Below are 19,569 nucleotides of genomic sequence, written 5' to 3' on the forward strand. Positions count from 1 at the left end.
CATTAACAAAATGAGCTCTGTGCCTCAATCATAAATGTAAAAAAATGAATGTACAGCACAGAAAGAGTTAATGTCTTATGTGTAACGAGCTTATCTGTCTGTGTGCACTCGCTGGAGCTGACATAATGTCCAGACTCTTTCATAAAGCTGTGATAACAGTAAACAGAGGCATCAATCTGCGGCGACTAGCAGAGCGGGATGACTCCTCACCTTGACTCATCATGAATCATTAACCATCTGCTGCTCAAGGTTGTTACACATATGTGTGTGTTTGTGTGTGTGGGAATTAGGAAAGTGTGATGGAGGCCTGATGAGGAGGAGACACTGAATCAGCGTGGTTCTCACAGCCTCCCACATCAGCAGCCTCACAGCAGAATGAGGAAGGACCCTGAAGAGGACGGTGTCATCAACAAGCTCAATGGGTGACTGATCAGCTTTACTGGTATGTGAGGAGTTTTATTTATGTTGAAATGTAGCAACACAAACATTGTCCATCAACAATGTGGACAAATTTCTAAGGCGACACTGTCCCTTTACAGCTAAATTAAACTAAACAGAATTCTGCTGTAGAGCTAATCAGGGCAAAATGATTACAGCTGTGCTAGCTTTAGCTAGCTATGATGCTAGCTAAATAGTAAGTAACCGTATGATGTAGCTAAGCTTAGCAAGTGTTAGCAAATATCAGACAGGCGCATACTAAAATCTGCTGACTTTCCATGAAGACTACAGCTATGCTAATTTATGCTAGGTGCTAATTTATGCTAATGTATAGCCTAGTCAAATGTTAGCGAGTTGCTAATTAGCGGAAAACGCGAAAACACTGCAGAGTCAGAATGTTTAAAACACTACGTGAAGAAAGTCCCGACAGTCGCTTTTAATTATTTCATTGAGTTTTATTACAAACAAACAAAAAAACGAAAGAAAAAAAAGGAGATGCGTCATTATCGACATGTTTTTCACTGCCACTCATCATTTGATCGGCACCACTACATACACAGTGACACAAAATACCCAGAAAATAAACACACACACAAAAAAGACAAATTCTGGAAAGAGGAACAAAGTAAAAGTGGAGAAAAAAAAAGAACAAGAACTAAGTGCTCGTTTCTGACGCAACATTTTAGCTCAGGGGTCGCAACGTAACACATTTGTAAAATGGACTCAGACTACTTCCTGGGAAGATCCGTGTAAAATTCATGGGATAAATTAACCTCCTAGCTATCTTATTTTTTTCATCTTTAACTTAAAACAGACGACGCTGACGAGGATTTACAAGTTGACATCAGGTTCTTAATTCATTTTAATGACTTTACATTTGTTCAGCTATGTTTATTAAGGCGTTTTTTTGTTTGTTATTTTACTGATGCAGCGTATAAAATGGATTTCCAGCCATGGATTTTTCCAGATAATAAGTGTCTTTTTACTGAAGGTTAAGATATGCATTTTCTTTAGAAGCATTTAGGGTTACATATGGCCTATTTTTTCTATATATATCATTTGCAAGCCCCAAATCTAAAACGTAAGCAAGAAAAAAAAAAAAAGAGTTTTCTTGTGATACATCTACGTCTGAAGTTAGCTCAACTTCTTCGTTAGCTTGTAGTTACAGAGCGAGTATGGCTAAGAGCGTGCATCGTGTGTCACACGCGCACTGCGTTGGTTTCCTGTTAGAAAAAAATGTCTCTTTTGGTAGAAGCTCTTCCTTCAAATAGCGACAGCAATAAGCAACATCGACAACAACAATACTCATAAATCGCCAGAGTAAAAACACAAGAGAGAGAGAGAGAGAGAGAGAGAGAGAGAACACGGATGATGCGGTTTAAATATGCAAAGTATATCACAGGGTTTCGTAGAAAGTAATAGAAAAAAAAAACAGGTCGGGAGGGAAGGATGGGGCGTCACGAGGAGTGTCGATTTTAGTAACACTGACTTGCTTATGAAAGGTTATAAACATTCATAGGAGGTTTCTGGAAAAAACAGCGTCACTGCGAGGCCCTTTCCGAGGCTCTGTACATAACCGGGTGAAGCGCGATGAGTCCTGAATATCATACTTCTCTGAACTTGTACCATCGAAAAGAAGAAAAAAAAAGAAAGTAAAAAGCTGGAGCTGTGCTTGGAGCTGCTCGCACTGAGTTCAGCTTCTCTCTCTGAGAAACGTCTGTAGGCACAGCTTCTTTTTTTTCCTGTTCACGAGACAGCATTATTGTGATTAAGAGCATGCTTCAGGGGATGGAGTGGTAGAAATGACTTTAGTTACACATGCAGCTTCCTGTCGAGAGGTGATGGAGAAGGAGGAGGAGGGTTACATGGTCTATTGAAGGATCTAAAAGGTTTCTAAGGTTGAGGTGGGTTTAGCGTTGTGTGTCTGTGTGTGTCTGTGTGTGTGTGTGTGTATGTGTGAGGTTAGAAGCATCCCTACGGGAGGAGGAGGAAGAGGAGCCCTGTGTGAGGAGGCCGTTTATGAGGAGTATAATGGTTTGAGGCAGACAAGAAAAGGTCACAAGAAGTTATGAGACAAGTTGTGTGTGTGTGTGTGTGTGTGTGGGGGGGGGGGCATTAGAAGGACTCCTGTGTGTGTGTGTACAATCAGTTAGGGGGGTGATCCCCTCAGTCAGTCAGTCAATCGGTTGTAACACTGAGCATGATGTGGACGTTCTTGTAGAGAAGTTGAAGTCATTTTTGCAGCAGGTTGATTTCAGTGTGTGTGTGTGTGCGTGTGCATGAGTGTGTGTGTTTGTTAGTCTTAGTCGTCGATACAGATGACCTCTCCGCTGCGTTGCTCCCGTCGGTTGACTAGCAGCTCTGCTTCCCGCTCCTTCTTTACAGACATGGGGGGCCCGTTCAGGACTGCAAGAAGGCAGAACAGAGGGTTAGGGTCGTAAGTAGATCCCCATCAATGTCCAGCAATTACTAAATTGTCCCCACCAATAATTTGATCCCCTCCAAAAAAAACTGATCCTCATTGGGTGCAGGAAGGGTTAAATTCCGTTCTTTTGCGGTGTCCTACCAATAGATATCCTCCTGTCCCGAATATTCTGATTCTGATTGGGTTATATCAAGGGCTCGGGTCCGACCGTAACACCTGTGGCCATGTGATTGGCTGTGCCCGTCCCTGCTGTCACATGTGTGGCTACGTTGGTGCATATCGAAGAGATGGCATAAACCTGTAAGTCACTTACAGTCAAGTCCGCTAATGAAATTAGTTCATCGTAATAATAATTGTCGGAGTCTCGGTTCCCCACCAATGCCAAAAGCAAATCTACGCCCTTGAAAAAAATCCACTGATTGATAAAAATCAATAATCTAAATCCAAATCAGAGGTAAGAACAGCACCAGTTTGACTGCTGTGTGAAAGGACCCAGCTAAAAGCTCCATAGACAACAGTGGATGTGGAGCACAAAGTGGCTCACACACCAGCAAACACATGAGTCTTCAAAGCAGAGGTTACAGAGAGGAAGAGGAAGCTGAAGATGGGACACTAACATTTGTCAAATCACAGACCAAACACAGAAAGATGCTCCAGAAATAACAGAAAGGTGTGAGGGGTTTCAGACCCTGTCCAACATGCAGGTCACATATTAAAAACACTCTCATACCCCGTTCACACTGGGGAAAAAATGTGGCTTAAGCAGGATTCGGCCGCATCCAGATCAATCCAGATGTGTTTTTTGTGTGTGAACACCTCGAATCCGGCTGTATCCAGTTTGATTTCAATCCGGCTAGATACACCTCTCATGGGTGGATCTAGCCGGATTGGCTCAAATGTGGCTCAGGTGTGAACGCAAATGTGGCGAGCGAATCCGGCTAGCGACATGCTACTTCCGGTTAGCGATGTGCTACTTCCAGTTCACGGGGCGCGACACAGGACAAAAAAACCACACGACGCATGCGCACACGCGGTCCTACAGCGGCCTGAACGGACTCTGTATATTACGAGGCGCCACCTAGTGGTTTGGAGGACAGCAAACACGCTGGATGAAGCCGGATTGAGTGCGGACACAAGTGTGTGCTAGCCAGATTTGAAAATAGGTCTGAACGCATCCAGCTTAAAGGCTGTCTGGGCTCAATCCTACTCTAGCTGGAATGACTTTCTCCAGTGTGAACGGGGCCTGATCAGTCAACAAGCTGTTAGAATGTGTTTTTCTTTAGATGCCCGATAAGCTCCTAACTTCAAGTGATGGTATTTAGGCCTAAAAAAATGATGAATGTGATGTTTATTAGAGGAGATATGTTTGTGACTGAACTTGGAAAAGTCCACAGAAACTTCCACTGGGCACTTTTTTTTAAACTAGGAAGGGGTCAGTTTCCAGGTTAACCCACAAAACTATGTCGTGTCTTTACTGAAACTTGCATCATTTAAAATCCAGGCATAAACATGTTTGTTGTAGAATGTAGAAATATTTGGCAGTGCAGCCGAGCTGAAACAGCGACCAACGACATAAACAACAACATAAACTTGGCTTCAACATATTACAAGTAGCAGTTTAAATAAGAGGCTGTGCTCTAAAACGCCTTTTTAATGAGAAACCCTTCATAATACAGTACATCAATATGTCTTATTACATACACATGTTTACAATAATGACAAACAAAGAAATGCATTAGCCTGGAGAAAGTGTGGCCAGCAATGAACACACACACACACACACACACACATGATAATGAACGTCTTTCTGCACAGCTGGCCAGCTAAGTGGATCTGTGCTCCCCACACTTGTGTGCGCCATCATGAATCTCAGCTCAGGGAGTGGAACGGCCAGTTTAGCGCTCCTTTCAAAACAAAGCCAGGAATAGAGCAAGAGTGCACGCCGCTCTCACTCGCGCCACAGGGAAAGACAAACTGTCATAACACCCCCGCGCAGATCAAAGACGTGAAAAGGAGCGTACCGAGCGGAAGACATTTAGGAGGGCGGCCGAGACCGTGTGTGTCTAAAACCAGAGGGGGGAGCAGTTAAGGGAAAACTTATGGCATCATGCCAGAGGAGGCCAAGAGTAGAGATGGAGAGAGAGAGAGAGAGAGTGTGTGTGTGTCTGATAAGAAACAAAATAAATGGAGGTACAGACTGGGTGAAAGAGCAAGAAAAATGACAGAGAGAAAGAAGCAGAAGAAAAAAAGGTGGTGAAAAGTCAAAAGAACGACACTTCAGCACAGACACACACAACGCACAAAGTGCTGACAGCCATGTTTTTGTCCAGAGTGCAGATCATTTGTATTCATGCACACATCCTGCCTCCATCATACGCTGTCTGAGGATGTCATTTGTAAAGTAAATGTCTTATCCAAGTTATGTTTGTATACTGTATTATTGTTTGAGACGCAGCTATAGTTAGCATCACAAAAAAAAAAGAGCGTGCTAACAAACGTTAGCCATCAAACAAAGATCCAATGTTTTCTTTGGTGAATATAAAAAGGACAGAATCTCTTCCAGTCCGAGTTCATGCTCGACTCAGGATGCCTGACGGGGGCGGTGAAAACACCCATGTGACACAGATACAGGAAGTGACCCGTTTTGTGTTTAAATGATCCTTCTTTATAATCCTAATGATAAAAACACTGCGGACAGAATTGTAACTTTATTTAATTTACAATTTCCTGTGGCTCTTTCACAATAAAAGCCTTCAGCTGACAAATGTGGAGCTTTTATTCTGAAGCAGTCAGCAGAAGTTTATTTTTAGCATCAGTTTTATCATTGACCTACATCTTTATTAAAAACAGAATCATTCGCTGCTCTTCTGTTGGATTACATCACCTGCTGTTAACAGCGGTAAGATTTAAGTGTCGCCAAATCCACCCAGGACTCATAAAACCACATCGTCGATCACTCGTGCGCTGAAAAGGCATATAAGGTAAAAAAAAAAAAAGACAAGACAGGAGGAGGAATTCAATGAAGCGCTTCTACTACGGCAGATAATACAGCAGATTCCCTCTGCGACTTCCAACATCGCACATTTCTCTCTGCTGCCAAACTTCACCTCCTGCTCATCCAAACACCTCCTCCTCCTCCTCCTTCCTCATACTAGTCTGCCCGCAGCGTTACAGTAGCAGCACATTGTTAGAAGGATAAAAGCCCAGCTTAGTTTGGCGGTGATGTGCTCAGAAAGAGGACACATCTCCATCTGCTTTATTCCCCTCTCAGGCCTGGAACTCTGGACCACACTGGATGAAACATTTGAAGTCCAAAAAGGCAATAAAAAAAAAACCTTCCTGGCCGACACGTCAGTTGGTGTCTCTCCCCTGTAGGTCCTGCCTACTATCTGATAGAAGTGAAAGCTGCCATCTTGGCAGGGAGCGCAGCATTTCTTTTGCTCTCTGAAAACCTTCGCGTGAGTGCGTCTCTGCCAAAAGCCTTTCAAGAAGAACAACCTTCTGTCTCTGAACTGTCAACTTTTCAGGAACTAAGAAAGCACAGGCTTGTTTTCAGGATGAACTGGGAGCAGACTTCCACAGGGTTTCACAATCAGCTCTCAAAGCTGTTTCTGTTGGAGGTAAACTCATAATCAAGGAATGTTAATCATTTATCTGCACTTCTGTGCTCCTCTGGGTGTTATGCTGGCTTCACACATCAGTACATCTGAACTACAGTGAACATTTGTAAACATACATCAGTGCAGTTTTTGAACACTTGGGGTCAGCAATGAGCAACAGCCCGGCTGGGACTGCTCACAAAACAACTCTTCCTCCTTTTAGCTCGATTTTGGGGCTCCACCACCTTCTCCAGCTAGCTTTGCTTTTCAATGAGTTTATTATTATTAAGTTATTGCTAATCGCTAACATCCCTTTTAACATGCAGTCTGGATAATTGCATATTCCTTGTGAAAGCCACACACGCCACCTTGTGGAGAAGGCTGGCATTGCAAGAGTTGATTTATTTTAGGCATCCATCTCGACCCCAGTCTTGCCACACAGAGCTGAGCTAACAGGGAGCAGGTTAATGCTAGGTTAATGCTACAGTAATCGTCACACTATCTGCTACTTTCTTTGAGGCCAGAAGGTGCATTATCATCTATTCTGATTAGTAATAAACAACCATCTAGTGGTTGTTTGAAAAAGTGCATGTTGTCATCCACCTGTGGGAAGTCGACACCTTGCCAAAACAAAACAATGAGCTAAAAGAGGCTAAAACTATCCATCCATCCATCCGTCCATCCGTCCATCCATCCTCCCATCCATCCATCCATCCATCCATCCTTCCATCCATCCATCCTCCCATCCATCCATCTATCCATCCATCCATCCATCCATCTATCCTTCATCCATCCAGCCATTCATCCTCCCAACCATCCGTCCTTCCATCCATCCATCCTCCCATCCATCCATCCATCCTCCCATCCATCCATCCATCCATCCATCCATTCATCCTCCCATCCATCCATTCATCCATCATCCATCCATCCATCCATCCATTCATCCTTCCATCCATCCATCCATCCATCCATCCATCCATTCATCCTTCCATCCATCCGTCCATCCATCCATCCATCCATCCATCCATCCATCCTCCCATCCATCCATTCATCCTTCCATCCATCCATCCATTCATCCATTCATCCATCCATCCATCCATTCATTCATCCATCCATCCATCCATCCATCCATCCATCCATCCATCCATCCTTCCATTCATCCAGCCATCGATTCATCCAGCCATCGATTCATCCATCCATCGATTCATCCATCCATCCATCCATCCATCCATCCTTCCAAAACTCCGATCCCTAATAAAAATACTGATAAGTGCAGCTACAATTAGGCTAATTATGGATTTATGCATAAAAAGGTTTAGCTTATTTTATGAAAAAAGACTAATTAAAGTAATTAAAGTATTGTTTTTGAATTTGGGAGGAATCCCATCTCTCACATTGTTAAAAAATATCAACATTTTTAAATAACTATGGCAGTGTAGAGAAAACAAAAACACTTACATACATACTCTCATTGCAGGCCACACATCTACCACATTACTCTGGTCTTTAAGTCCTTTAAACTTAAAGGGAAATAACACTCATTTTAGCTTATGCATGGCAACAGAGAGTTTGGACTGTGCAGCTGATAATTCACTTCTCTTCCTTCCAGAAACGAGACAAAAGGGTTCATCCTGTCTCAGTGGGAAGTCACGCTGACACACACAGACACAGACACACACACACCAGGCTGGAAAATCGATGACACAGTCCAGAGTGTTTTATTTTCTCTGGGATCAGGGGACATTTTCCAGCGTGGAATCCATCACACTGTCACAATAAAGAAGCTCGAGGAACCAAAAAAAAAAAAAAAAAGTCTGATCAGGCTTCAAAGTGAATCTCTCAGTGATGGACTGCAGCCTTCATCTTTGGGGAAGAGCTGCTCGTAAATACTGTAAATGATGCTTAAAAACAGGACGCGTGACTACTTGATTAGAGTGATACTTCCCTTTAAGTGGCACACAAACAAAGGTGCAATAGTTAAATGCTTTGTAATACAGTACATCTATCAGAGTGGAGCTACTGATTGTTAGACAAAGGCAACGTCTCAGTTTTTGAAATCTACGGTTCTTGCTTCTACGCTCGGTTGAACTCAGGAATGTAAGGGCAAGAGAGTCCATGGGAAGTAGTGTTTTATACTTAAAAAACCATATCCAAGATAATCTGAGTCCACTTTGTCCCTCTCTATTTTGAGTTTGATTTGCTCAGTGGATGAATTACGCTCTCTGCAGGTTTCAGGTTGTGTGTGAGGTCTAGAGTGTGTGTATATATATATATATATATATACTTATGTGTATGTGTGAGAGAGAGAGAGAGACGGAGGAGTGGAGGAATGAGGGAGTACAGGGTCAGATGGAGGGGACAGGCTTGTTCAGTCAGCCGACGGATGAAGAATTGATCCGAGGGGAAAATCTTTTTTGGCTCAGAAGAAGAAAAAGAAAAAAAAAATTCTCCTTGTTGCATTTTTTATGTATTCATCTGAATTCCTGAAAATCTGTGATTGCATTAACATAAGTAGTGTTATTTTTTTGTTTGTTCCACATAAGTAATCTCTCTGGTTCTGTGTCCCCCCTCCTCCTCCCTCAGGCATCATTAGTACTTGACATCAGGGCCAGCTTTTCACGTCTCCCTTTCTGATTTGGACCCACTTGCTCGGTGGTTGATTGCTTGTTTTCATTAGTAGATCGGGTTTTTCTTCTCCCTTTATATTCCTCACATTCCAGCAGTGTCAAAGTGCTTGTTCCTTGGATCCAATTTGGAACTCCTAATGCATTCAGGTTATCGTCCGCGTCCCTCCTTTTTTCTCCTCTCATGGTTTCTTCGGTCGCCCGTTCCGCGGCAGGTTCTCCACCGTGTTGCTGAGCCGGTACTTGACAATGATGCTGTGCACCGTGGACTTGGGCATCCTCAGCTCCTGCCCGATGGCTCCCTCGGACTTGCCGTCCTTCCAGAGGTCCACCACTCGCTGCCGCTGCACCACATCGTGCTCCTTGGTCTTCTGGCAGACACCGGCAGCTGTTGGCCCTCCGGCGGCTCCACCGGCGGCTCCCCCGGTGGCCCCAGCAGCGGCGGCGGCTTCTGTGGGGGCAGACAAGCGGCAGACTGTAGTGGAGACTCGGAGAGCAGGGAGCAGGATAATGTCACACTTTACTGGTCCCCGTAGGGATTTCTCTGTTAAGTTTGCAGGGAGGTCAGAGGTCAGAGGGGGGGGGGGGGGGGGCTACTGGAGCTGATGGGGTGCTCTGGGACACTTCGGCCGATCAGGTGCTTCCACTCCGTCTCTTTAATTTCTACACCCCTAATAGGTGGTGTTTTGTCTAGAGTGTGGGACTCCTTTGTAGCTTCCTGATGGCAGAAACAGGTTTTCCAACATGCAATTCAAGATATTGCTGATGTATTGCCACGTGTGAGACAGCACAGAACAATCCTTCATCAGAGCATTCGGTGCATTGTTACACTCTGAGTTCACAGAGTGCAGCTAAAGGAGTAGATGTGCCACAGCCGATGTGCATATTTTTGGATATGTTTTGTGTACTCAAGTGTAGGAGTTTCTCTCGGAGAAGTGCTGTTAATGGAGGTCAGAAAAATCAGGGAATTGTGTTGCTTTAACTCCGTCCATTTCTCCTCAATCAGGAATGTGGCCTCTTTCGGTGCATGCCTGTGCCCTGCCAAAGCCGTTCAGACTGCACACTTGCTCAGCTCAGCTCAGCTCAGGCCCCCGTCAAGCTGAATCCCGAGGGGAGCAACACAACTCGCGCGCGACTATTTCTGAACAAGCCAAGCGCTCGGCTCTCGGCTCGGCCCTGCCTCCTCCTCCTCCTCCCGCCGGTTCACAAGTCACAACACGACGTTTACACAACCAAACTCCTGCGGTTTCTGTCCCTCTCAAAATACCTTGGTACAAAGTCCGAATGTTTTCTTGGCACGGCTGCGTCTCAGACAGGCTGAGCATAATGACATTTTCAGAGATAGGCCCTGGCCCTCTAAAATGCAATGCTTTTGACAGATGTCTCAGGCTACAATTACAAAAATCAAGATGCAGCAAGTGAGCGGCAGCGCGGAGACGGAGCTGGGTGTTTTTAGGGCAAAAGCTATTGGGGGATATCAGGTTCTACCAGTTATCTCTGCCACATCTCTGCTATCTAAACATCTCCGAACACGAATACACATGCAGAGCAGAGAGTGTGTCTGGAGAGCATATGCTGTTACCAAACTAATTATGAGAAAATAAATTCACAAACTGCCAGCGAGCTCTGACAGACTGCAGACGAGGGGAGTTGGGAGAAGGAGCCAAAACAAAATGGATTTTTTTTTTTTTTGTACTTTAATTCTAAAGCTTTTAACTCAATAAGTAATGAGAGCCACAATAGGACTTCACAAGAGAAAATAAACATGCCTGAAAAAGAAAATACTCCTCAGACAGGTCTGATTGCACAATGTGTCATTACATCCTATTACTGCTGACTATTGAGGTTTTGAGGTGGGACATGTTAAGAGATGAAAATGCCTTAATATAGCAGCACAGCACGTTTGTGTTTGATTTTTGGTAATGTCTATTTCAGGTGTCTATCTGGCAGCCACATCAGTAACTCCGCTAACAGATGGTTTTTTCCCTCCCGATACGGCCTCTGGGTTTCACAACTTGAGCAGAGCGCGGGGAGATAAAGTGTCCATTCAGTGGAGTGCTGCTTTAGAAGCCATCAGGTAAATCTGTGCGCCGCACATTTCAGGATTATAATGAAATTTAAGACTTAAATGATGCCGTTCACAAAAGAAAAGGAAAAAAAAAAAAGACCAAACTAAGGATTTTGCCTGTTTTTGGGCCATTTCCCACAGACGTGAAGCCTGGACATGTTTTTCCATTTTTCTTTGCTAAATGTTTTTCCACAACAACATAACCATATAAAGATGGAATTCCTTAGATGATATCTTTAAAAATAGGAGCAACATTTTGAACTGCTTTAAGCCCATCACCGGAGCGAGCTGCCAAGTAATCAAGAGCTGATCTCTGAAGTTGTATTTGTACTTCTTCATCAGGGTGCACTAAAAAGCCACCAGGACCTGCTCTGATGAAGGAAAAGCTGTTGATGGTGGAAAAACACAGTCCAGAAAAGCCCCATAATCTTCTGTTTTTCTAACTTTTTTTTAGTGAAAAACACCTTTTTCTACACTTACATAAGTCTAATAACACAATTAATATACAGGTGACACTTTCTATTGCCACTGCCTGCCTGCTCTCGCTCTCGCTTCCACAAACATCGCATGAAACACATCAAAATATCCACAGCAGAGGCCACGATGTCACAGGCCTCATTTACCTGGTATCACTGCAAAAACTACAATTCCAATCATGCAAATCAGCAGCATCATTTCATTGTCTCCTTCCTCCTTATCCACCATTACCCCCAGTTTGTGCTGTGCTGTGTTTTAAAGAAACACCCACACAGGGTCCTGGTGACATCACTGCGGCATCATCAGAGTGATATTCTCAGAGCTTATAGGAGAAACTGTAAGAATATTGTAAAATTGGTGGAATTTCCCTTTAAACTCCACCATCACCATTTATATACCAGCAACAGGACGCCCTCAGTGTTAATCTGCAGCGGTGGTGTTACGACAATCAACAGCTTCCAATCTGTGCTGAGTATAAATCAGTTCCTGCGCCCGAGGCAGCCATTGATGAGACTGCAATAACACCTCTGCAAAGACGCATAAATCTGACTGAAACCATCAGCCTGCCAAGTGTCAGACAGATCAAACAGGCTGCCAGTCTTCTTCCGTAAATTATCTTGAATACTGTAATTATCGAAGCGCCTCATTCATTCTGATGTCCTGACTGTAACTCCCTCACCTGATTTAATCCCTCCTCTAAGCAGTCTGAGAGTCAAACAGCGACACCTTCACTCATTCACACACACACACACACACTGACCTGATATGAAGGAACCGGGCGGCATCTGGCTGTAGTTAGCTCCTCCCATGTGTAGGGCGCTCGGGGGGGCGGGGGTGAAGGGGGCTCCGTAGTTCTGAGGGGTGGCGTATGGTCCAGGAGGTATGGGCTGTACAAATAAAAACAGGAATGATGCACATGTGTGTAAAAATAAGCTAGTTACAAGTTATCAAAGCCGACAAACAAACACGCTGAGTAAGCAGATGTGGAGTGAAGCAGAGCAGCAGGTGGGCGACAAGATAATGGGCTCAGTGTTTTCTCTGCTATTTTTCACACTCTGTGCCGACAGCACGAGCAGGTTTCAACTTGTGTGAAGTGTGTGTGTGTGTAAGTGTGGATGGTGGATGTGCAGGCTGCTGACCGGGGGTGTGTGCGTCTCGGTGCCCTTGCTGGCCAGTCGGCTGAGGATGCTCCTCTCGGACATTTGCAGGCGAGCGGCGATGGGCGGGACTCTGGACAGAGTGGCCGGTAGCCGAGTTACGTCGGCCTTCATGTCGCTCAGCAGCTCCTCCAGCTGGTTCAACACTGCAACAACAACAACAAACAAACTTTGAAACCCCCCACACCTGACTTAAAATGACACAATTGATCAAAGCTTTCTCAGACATTCAGCTTTCAGAATGTCCTTGAATGCATCATGTGTGACAAATGGAGTTTAAAGATTACTCAAAATGTTGACAAAATGTTTTGAATTTGTTTTTATAGGACTTTGCTGTTCCTGTTCTTGACACACACACATTTACACAACCAGAACAGATGTCACCATAACCGTTCATTCACCTTTGTGCAGCACAGCGTTGGCCGGCTTGTTGCCTGCCAGTGACTCCTTGCTGAGGTGCTGGTGTGACTCGGCCAGGCACTCCACCTCTGCGAAGCGAGCGTTGAGCGCCATGGCCGGGTGGCTCGGGTCCTGGGTCATGTTCAGGTAAGCCGCCCGCCGCAACTGCTCCTCTATTACCAGCGCCTGCTCCAACAGCTGGAGGACAGAGGGGGGAGTTCAGCTATCTTTACTATACGAACAACTGGAAAGTTATTGATTCTGAATGGACATTCATTGTATTTATGTAATTGTATTGTGTGATTGTTGTAGGTGGGGCGCTGCAGCAGACAACACAAAGCTCTTTCCCAGAGATGCTGATGATTTAATGACATTTCCAGGCTTAAAAAAAAAAATCTTTCTCTAGTTCTTCACAAAGGAAGGAAGCCCTTATCTATGTGTGGTAATATTTTACTGGAATTCTTTAAAATTTTGCCATTTACCTATTTTTGCAGGGATGTTTTTTGTAAATCAAATATAAATGTAAGACCCACAGAAAGCTGCAGGTCCTCCTAGGACTCGTCTGCCGCTCTCAGCGACCCTTCCTTTGTTCTGAAGCTCTGGAGACTTTATATAAACTCCTCCCCTGCACAGCTGCAGCCACTGATTGCATTAGAAATCATTATGCATTTAATGAGACTTAAGTTTGTTTGATTTGTAGTCATTTTATTTGATAGATTTTTATCATTTTGTATTTTTTTATGTTTAACTGTGACTAAGATTTGTATGAAAATTTCCACTCTAATGCAATGAAAACACATTCAAAGCCTCAGTTTTTTAAATTCTTTTTACCACCAGCTTTTCTTCAATAATCAATGTCTTAGTTGGCATAGCAACAGCATTACAAATATTTCATAAGAACTCGGTTTGGGGGAAAAAAAGAGTTATTTCTTGTAAATGAGGACTCGTTTTACACAACCAGTTACAACAAAATTCTTATTCATTCTTGAAGGACGATTTAAAGGGAAAAAAAAAACAGACAATTTAGCAACAGAGTCGAGGAGAAATGAGACAAGAGTGAGACAGAGAAAGACATACAGTAAATGAGGATGTTGAAGGCAGGATCTGAAACATGTGAGCCGCTCGAAAACAGGATGAGAGAAAATGCAGAAATGCAGCAGTCAGCAATACCATTCAGCTAATATGTGGGTCTAGGGGCATCTGTCATCCGACCATCAAACAAGTTAGGTGATGCAAGACGCTGAACGGCGAAGGCTTTTTTTATATAGCAACTGAAAGCGTCCACCGCCATGTCCACAGCACACCAACAGTAGACGGTCATAGTTCTACGAATAATTCCAATTTAAAGCAGAAAATTAAAACTTAAAAGTTGTTTTGAAATGAAAACAAAAAGAAAAGTGTGAAAACACCTTATTTCTGGGTGATGGGAAGCCTCAAAAAACACTGCTGTAATTGCAGCTTATCGCCACAGGTGGCATCAAAGAGAACAGACTTGATAACACAGCCTAAAAAGAGTTGTGAGCTGAAGCGTCTTACCTTGAAGCGTCGAGCCAGGAACTTGTTCTTCATTTCCAGGAAGTTGCCTTTATTCGCCTGCGACTTGAACGGCTCGTTGACGATGGCGAACTGTGGATCGTTCTGGATGTCCTGCCACCGAGCGTAGCCGTGACTGGAAAAGTGGGGTCAGGGGTCATGTAACACCACACGAGAGCTCGCAGTGCACTGGATGCCACGACCATGTACTCATATCTGACACACATGATGTTAACTCAGCGGTCTGCAATCACTGACAGCTAGCATTAGCTTTATAGGTAAGTTAGTCAAAAACATTGTCAGACACCACTCTGACAACCGACGGTTAATTTGGAGACTTATTCAAAAGACCATTAGCCTAGCTTAGCATAAAGACTCAAGATGAAATAGCTGGCTAAATTCCTAATTCTTCTATGGATGAAAAAAAACAAAACATTCTTCACTGACCCCATTGGTTAGGATGGTATTTCAAAACCTTCCTTCCAGGCTGTATGCTAAGCTAAGCTAAATTGAAAGTAATAATCTTTTGGAAGTTTATTTCTTGCTTTCTTAACGAAACAGACAAACATGAAACTGAGCCTTAGTCCTCCTGCTAAGCAACAGATATCAATCTGCTCATCTAACTCTCAGACAGGGGAGTAAATGGGCTAATCCTTTAGCGGCACGTTGACTTCTGAGGGTTAGCATCGAATAGATTTCAGGCAGCTGTTGGAGCAAAGCCTTCCTCCTCTCTCATTTAGTCTCTAATGTGCAGCATTAGCTTGCAGAATAACATGTGAATATACTGCACGGCCCTAATTATCATAATAGAGAGAACAACATGAACTCAATGACCCACTACATTGGCTTCCAGCAGACACACTTTGCTGTTTACTGAGCTCTGGTCGTTTTGTTGACTTATTACGCTGGGCTTCTGCCGGCCGACAGAAAAATAAACACAGCGGGGTCATCGCCCGGGCAACTGCCGTCAAGGATACACCACGATTCCCGCCAGCAGCCAGAAGTCGTGTCGGCGGTGCCAGATCTCGTTCATCTTCCCCGAGGAGATGGCAGCCCGCTCCTCGTTCTGCCAGAGAGTGTGCAGCTCTGCAGGGTGAAACCAGCACAAGGTACAGAGGGAAAAAAAAAAACACAGTGATGATGCTGGACGCACGGAGCTCAGCGAGCTGAAACTTGGCTGCAGGTGCCTCCGCAGCACTGTGGTTTATGATCAAGCTGCAGATAATTTTAGATCACTGCTGCTTTTGTACAGAAGCTCTGGAGAAGCTGTTAGACTATTAAAGTTATTTTCACCTTCCTGTCCTTAATCAGACCGGAAACAACGATCATCTTCTGAGGTTTAAACGCTGCTTGAGGGGATTTTTGTCTTTTCTCGACATATAGCACAGCTTGATCTGATTTTCTGTCCATGTTTCTAAAGGCTGAGTTAGAGGTTTCTACTTCCCTGATCATAGGAAGCATGACTTAATATTTTTACGTGTGACATTTCCCATGAAATTTCATGCAACGGAAGACCACATCTTTACATGTAAGCTGAGCTGCTTCCCTTTTTTTTCCCCCCACCATCACTTGTGTCCAAATTAGCCTCAACCACACACGGAAAAGACGAGAAACTACAACTGCTGCTGTGTCACCCGGGTCATTTTTGGTCACTCATCTCTGTGTGTACAGTTTGAATGAGTACTAACCAGTGAATCCACCGTCTGCGATGTTGAACATGAAGCGAGGTCGCTCGGCCGGAGGCTTCCCGTTACCCTTCGGCACCTCTTCCTTTGCTGCTTTGACTTCTTTCCCAGCATCCTTTTCACCTTTGACCTCTTCTGTTGCATGTAAAGTTATTATTAATTAAAGTTGCGTGCGGCGTGTTTGTCACAGTTCAAACAGAAAGTGATACACACCTTTCTTCATATCAGCCGCCTCCATCTTGTTCTTGGCATCTGTCGCTTCCGTTATCGTTTCCTCCCGCTTTTCTTTCTCCTTCTCCTCCCCAGTTTTCTCTCCTCCTGCAAAAAACAAACAGACCTTCAGTCAAACGAACCTGTTTGTGCACGTTGAGCTTTATCTGAGAGGGTGATGATGATTGTGTTTATTTTTACCCGACTTCTCCTCTTTGACTTCAGTGTCTTGTTTAGACGCCTGTTTCGTCTCCTCTTTGCCCTCCGGCGTTCTTTTTTTCTCCTCCGTCGAAGCGTCGGCCGTTCCTTTCTTCTCGTCGTCTTTCAGGTCGCTCTCCTCTTTGCTGTCGGTTTTTTGACCAGGAGATGCATTTTGTGACGTTTCCTGTGAGGAGCAGAGTTGTGGAGGAGAGAGAGCGTCATGTTATCACTGAATTTGTAAACACAGAAATGATTTCATCCATTCACAGCTTCTGTTTCCTGTCCCACCTCCTCAGCGTCTCTGGCCTTGTTGCCATCCACCTCTTTCCTTTCATCCTTCTCTTTTGGGGCCTCCACCTCCTCCTTGTCCTCCTCTTTTTCTGCCTCCCTTCCATTCTTCTCCAGCCTCTCTACTGGAGCCGGTGTCGCTGCATAAAGTTCATACGCATCTCAGTAAATAACTGACACTCTTAACGCGCCCCCTGCTGGATCTGAGGTATGTGTGCATTGTTACCTGGCTTAGAGGTGCAGGGAGTGTTGTTGTAGCTGGCATCCGGGGTGGGTGTGGCGGTCTTCACGGCAGGGGAGGAGGCCCTGGAGGAGGATTTGTCTAAGCCGACCTCAGGTTTGAGCTCTGGAAGACTCCACCGCCCGTTGATGTGCTCAAACTCCTGGATCTGAACACACACACACACAAGAAAGCTTGGCACACACTCACTTCGGCTAATACCAGCTCATTTAAACACACCACCCACATGCCCCGTGCACCTGGCAGTATATCACACATTCCCTGTGGGACGGATCTGCAGGTTTGAACAAGCTGTGGACTGAAGATGTTTGGATAAACCAAAATAAACTGACAAACTGAAAGTAGCAGAGCAATCAAAACATTTTTATAGATGTCATGGATGAATTCTTCACAACAAAGAGTCGGTATGGAAGTCCAATTAACTGTGTAAAATGTGTTTTTTGGCTGGCATTGCTACTTGAGACAGAAGGTAGAAGGGGGGAAGGCACAAACCCGAACCCGACTTTCAACCTCACACTTCCTTCCAGCGATGCCACACAACATGTCGGGAGCTAATCTGCCATTTATGTGGCACACCATGACAGATTTCTGTGGCAGACCTGGGTCCACAGCTGCCAACCACACACCAACGAACAGTCTCTAAATCAGCGAGGTCTCCATCAAGGTGATGGCCTCTGTTTTCCAAATCCCGTCACAGTATAGGAGGAGCCGGCTACGTTAAGCAGCTATGGGAGTCATCAGTGCAGCCCTGTCAGCCCTGCTGACCTCGTCCCTAAGATGAACCAGAAGCTCCACGTCCAAGACCACCAACCAGAAACCTTGGTTTTCTAAACCTGACTCTTAGGCCCCCAAAATGTATCAATTACACCTGAAGTGAAATCTTTTTTCTGACCTTCTTCTTGACAAGTGACATAACGCCGATACGGGTGAGGACCGGCTGGCGACACAGACCCTCCCTTGGGACGCCATCGGCGAACGTCTCGGCCCCGTCAGCAACCGGCTCGCACAAGTGTCGCATGAACAGAGACACGTACGCTCTGGCAAAGAAGAAGAGGACGGACAAAAAAGATGATTCGACTGAAGGAATCAGGCGATATTTTCGGTGTATTTTTCTGTTACTTACTTGAACTCCTTCTCGGTTTTGCCCCTGAGGTCTCTAACAAGCCACTGAGAGGAGAAGGCGTCCTGAGACGGCATCCCCCAGCGCATCACTGCGTTCAGGAAAGCCTTGCGCTGGCGTGTGTTGAAGCCCAGAACCTGCAGAAGGGAATAACAGGCTATCAAGGATCCTCCCGAGGCAACCTGACAGACGCTGTGTGTATTTTTTTATTACTTTTATTATTCTAATGGACAATAAATTAAAATGCCAGAACAAGAAAACTTCCTACAGACTTGTGTGTATTTCTCAAACCCTTCAAAAGCTTTTTCGGAATTAAGCCTGACTGCCTGATAATGCTAAAACAAACTCCGAATCCCATCTTGAACAATGCAGGCCATTATGATTACGTCCACCATTATCAGGATGATGAATGAGCCTGGAAGGTTCGGAGCTGTTGGGAGATATAATAGCTGCGCTGCCATCTCTAATTTAAGATAATTCCTTTTTATTCGCCAGATTGTTAGAAAAACATCTCGGAGTGCCAGTTCTCTTTAAATAAAAGCTGACGGATTTCAGTTTAATGAAAACTTCCAGACATGTACAGACCTCCAGGTTGCCTCCCACTCGGGCCAGAAGAGGAGGCAGAGGTTTATCCTTGTCGTTCCGCAACTGGCGGCGTGACTGCCTTCGACCTGTAGGTAAAAAAAAGGAAATTAGCTGTAATCTCAAGAATCTCATGAACTCTGATTTATACACCAGGAATGAAAAAAATGTGGGACACGCTTGAAGCACACGAAGGTGGATCCTGGTTTTTAATCTGTGTTTGGCTCTGCCAGGCACCACTAAATCAATGTTAAAGTGTAATTTAACACCGAGATGACAGCCTGTGTTACAGGAGGCAACTTTTATCGTTCACGATCAGCTCGACTCGCTGCAATGTCTCTCTCTGTCTCTCTCTCTCTTTACCTTCTGGCCGATCATCAAAGTCCTCATCCTCCTCTTCTGAGCCCACCGAATACTCAGACTGGTTATCTGACACATCAGCATGCCACTCTGAAACAGAACACAGCGGTCAGTCAACAGTCGACATGTCGTGTAGAATCATACTATGAAGAGGAAAAGATC

The 19,569-nt window shown here is 44.7% G+C and overlaps 1 protein-coding gene and 1 long non-coding RNA gene across 5 annotated transcripts in view; one reads left to right on the forward strand and one right to left on the reverse strand.

Moving 5' to 3' along the window:
- The first annotated feature begins 308 nt into the window (after window positions 1-308).
- LOC114450586 (uncharacterized) lies at window positions 309-13,821 on the forward strand. The gene is made up of 4 exons (XR_003672101.1): window positions 309-442; window positions 11,022-11,163; window positions 13,200-13,334; window positions 13,500-13,821. It is a non-coding gene; the product is annotated as an uncharacterized LOC114450586 (long non-coding RNA).
- chd3 (chromodomain helicase DNA binding protein 3) overlaps window positions 873-19,569 on the reverse strand; it is a 31,209-nt gene continuing 12,512 nt past the window's right edge. The window contains exons 26-40 of one of the 4 annotated variants that reach the window (XM_028428688.1): window positions 19,411-19,497; window positions 19,051-19,136; window positions 18,469-18,602; window positions 18,238-18,382; window positions 17,331-17,493; window positions 17,105-17,244; window positions 16,817-17,000; window positions 16,619-16,723; window positions 16,409-16,540; window positions 15,698-15,806; window positions 14,724-14,856; window positions 13,190-13,385; window positions 12,771-12,934; window positions 12,392-12,518; window positions 873-2,844 (exon numbers count right to left, since the gene is read on the reverse strand). In XM_028428688.1, the coding sequence (XP_028284489.1) occupies window positions 2,741-2,844; window positions 12,392-12,518; window positions 12,771-12,934; window positions 13,190-13,385; window positions 14,724-14,856; window positions 15,698-15,806; window positions 16,409-16,540; window positions 16,619-16,723; window positions 16,817-17,000; window positions 17,105-17,244; window positions 17,331-17,493; window positions 18,238-18,382; window positions 18,469-18,602; window positions 19,051-19,136; window positions 19,411-19,497 (2,009 nt within the window). In that variant the 3' untranslated portion in view covers window positions 873-2,740. Of the gene's footprint in view, window positions 2,845-8,493; window positions 9,538-12,391; window positions 12,519-12,770; window positions 12,935-13,189; window positions 13,386-14,261; window positions 14,513-14,723; window positions 14,857-15,697; window positions 15,807-16,408; window positions 16,541-16,618; window positions 16,724-16,816; window positions 17,001-17,104; window positions 17,245-17,330; window positions 17,494-18,237; window positions 18,383-18,468; window positions 18,603-19,050; window positions 19,137-19,410; window positions 19,498-19,569 lie in introns of those variants that run through there. The other 3 variants (XM_028428687.1, XM_028428686.1, XM_028428689.1) reach the window with 3 other exon arrangements.

Source organism: Parambassis ranga, chromosome 18 (assembly GCF_900634625.1).
Source record: "Parambassis ranga chromosome 18, fParRan2.1, whole genome shotgun sequence".
Taxonomy (NCBI): domain Eukaryota; kingdom Metazoa; phylum Chordata; class Actinopteri; family Ambassidae; genus Parambassis; species Parambassis ranga.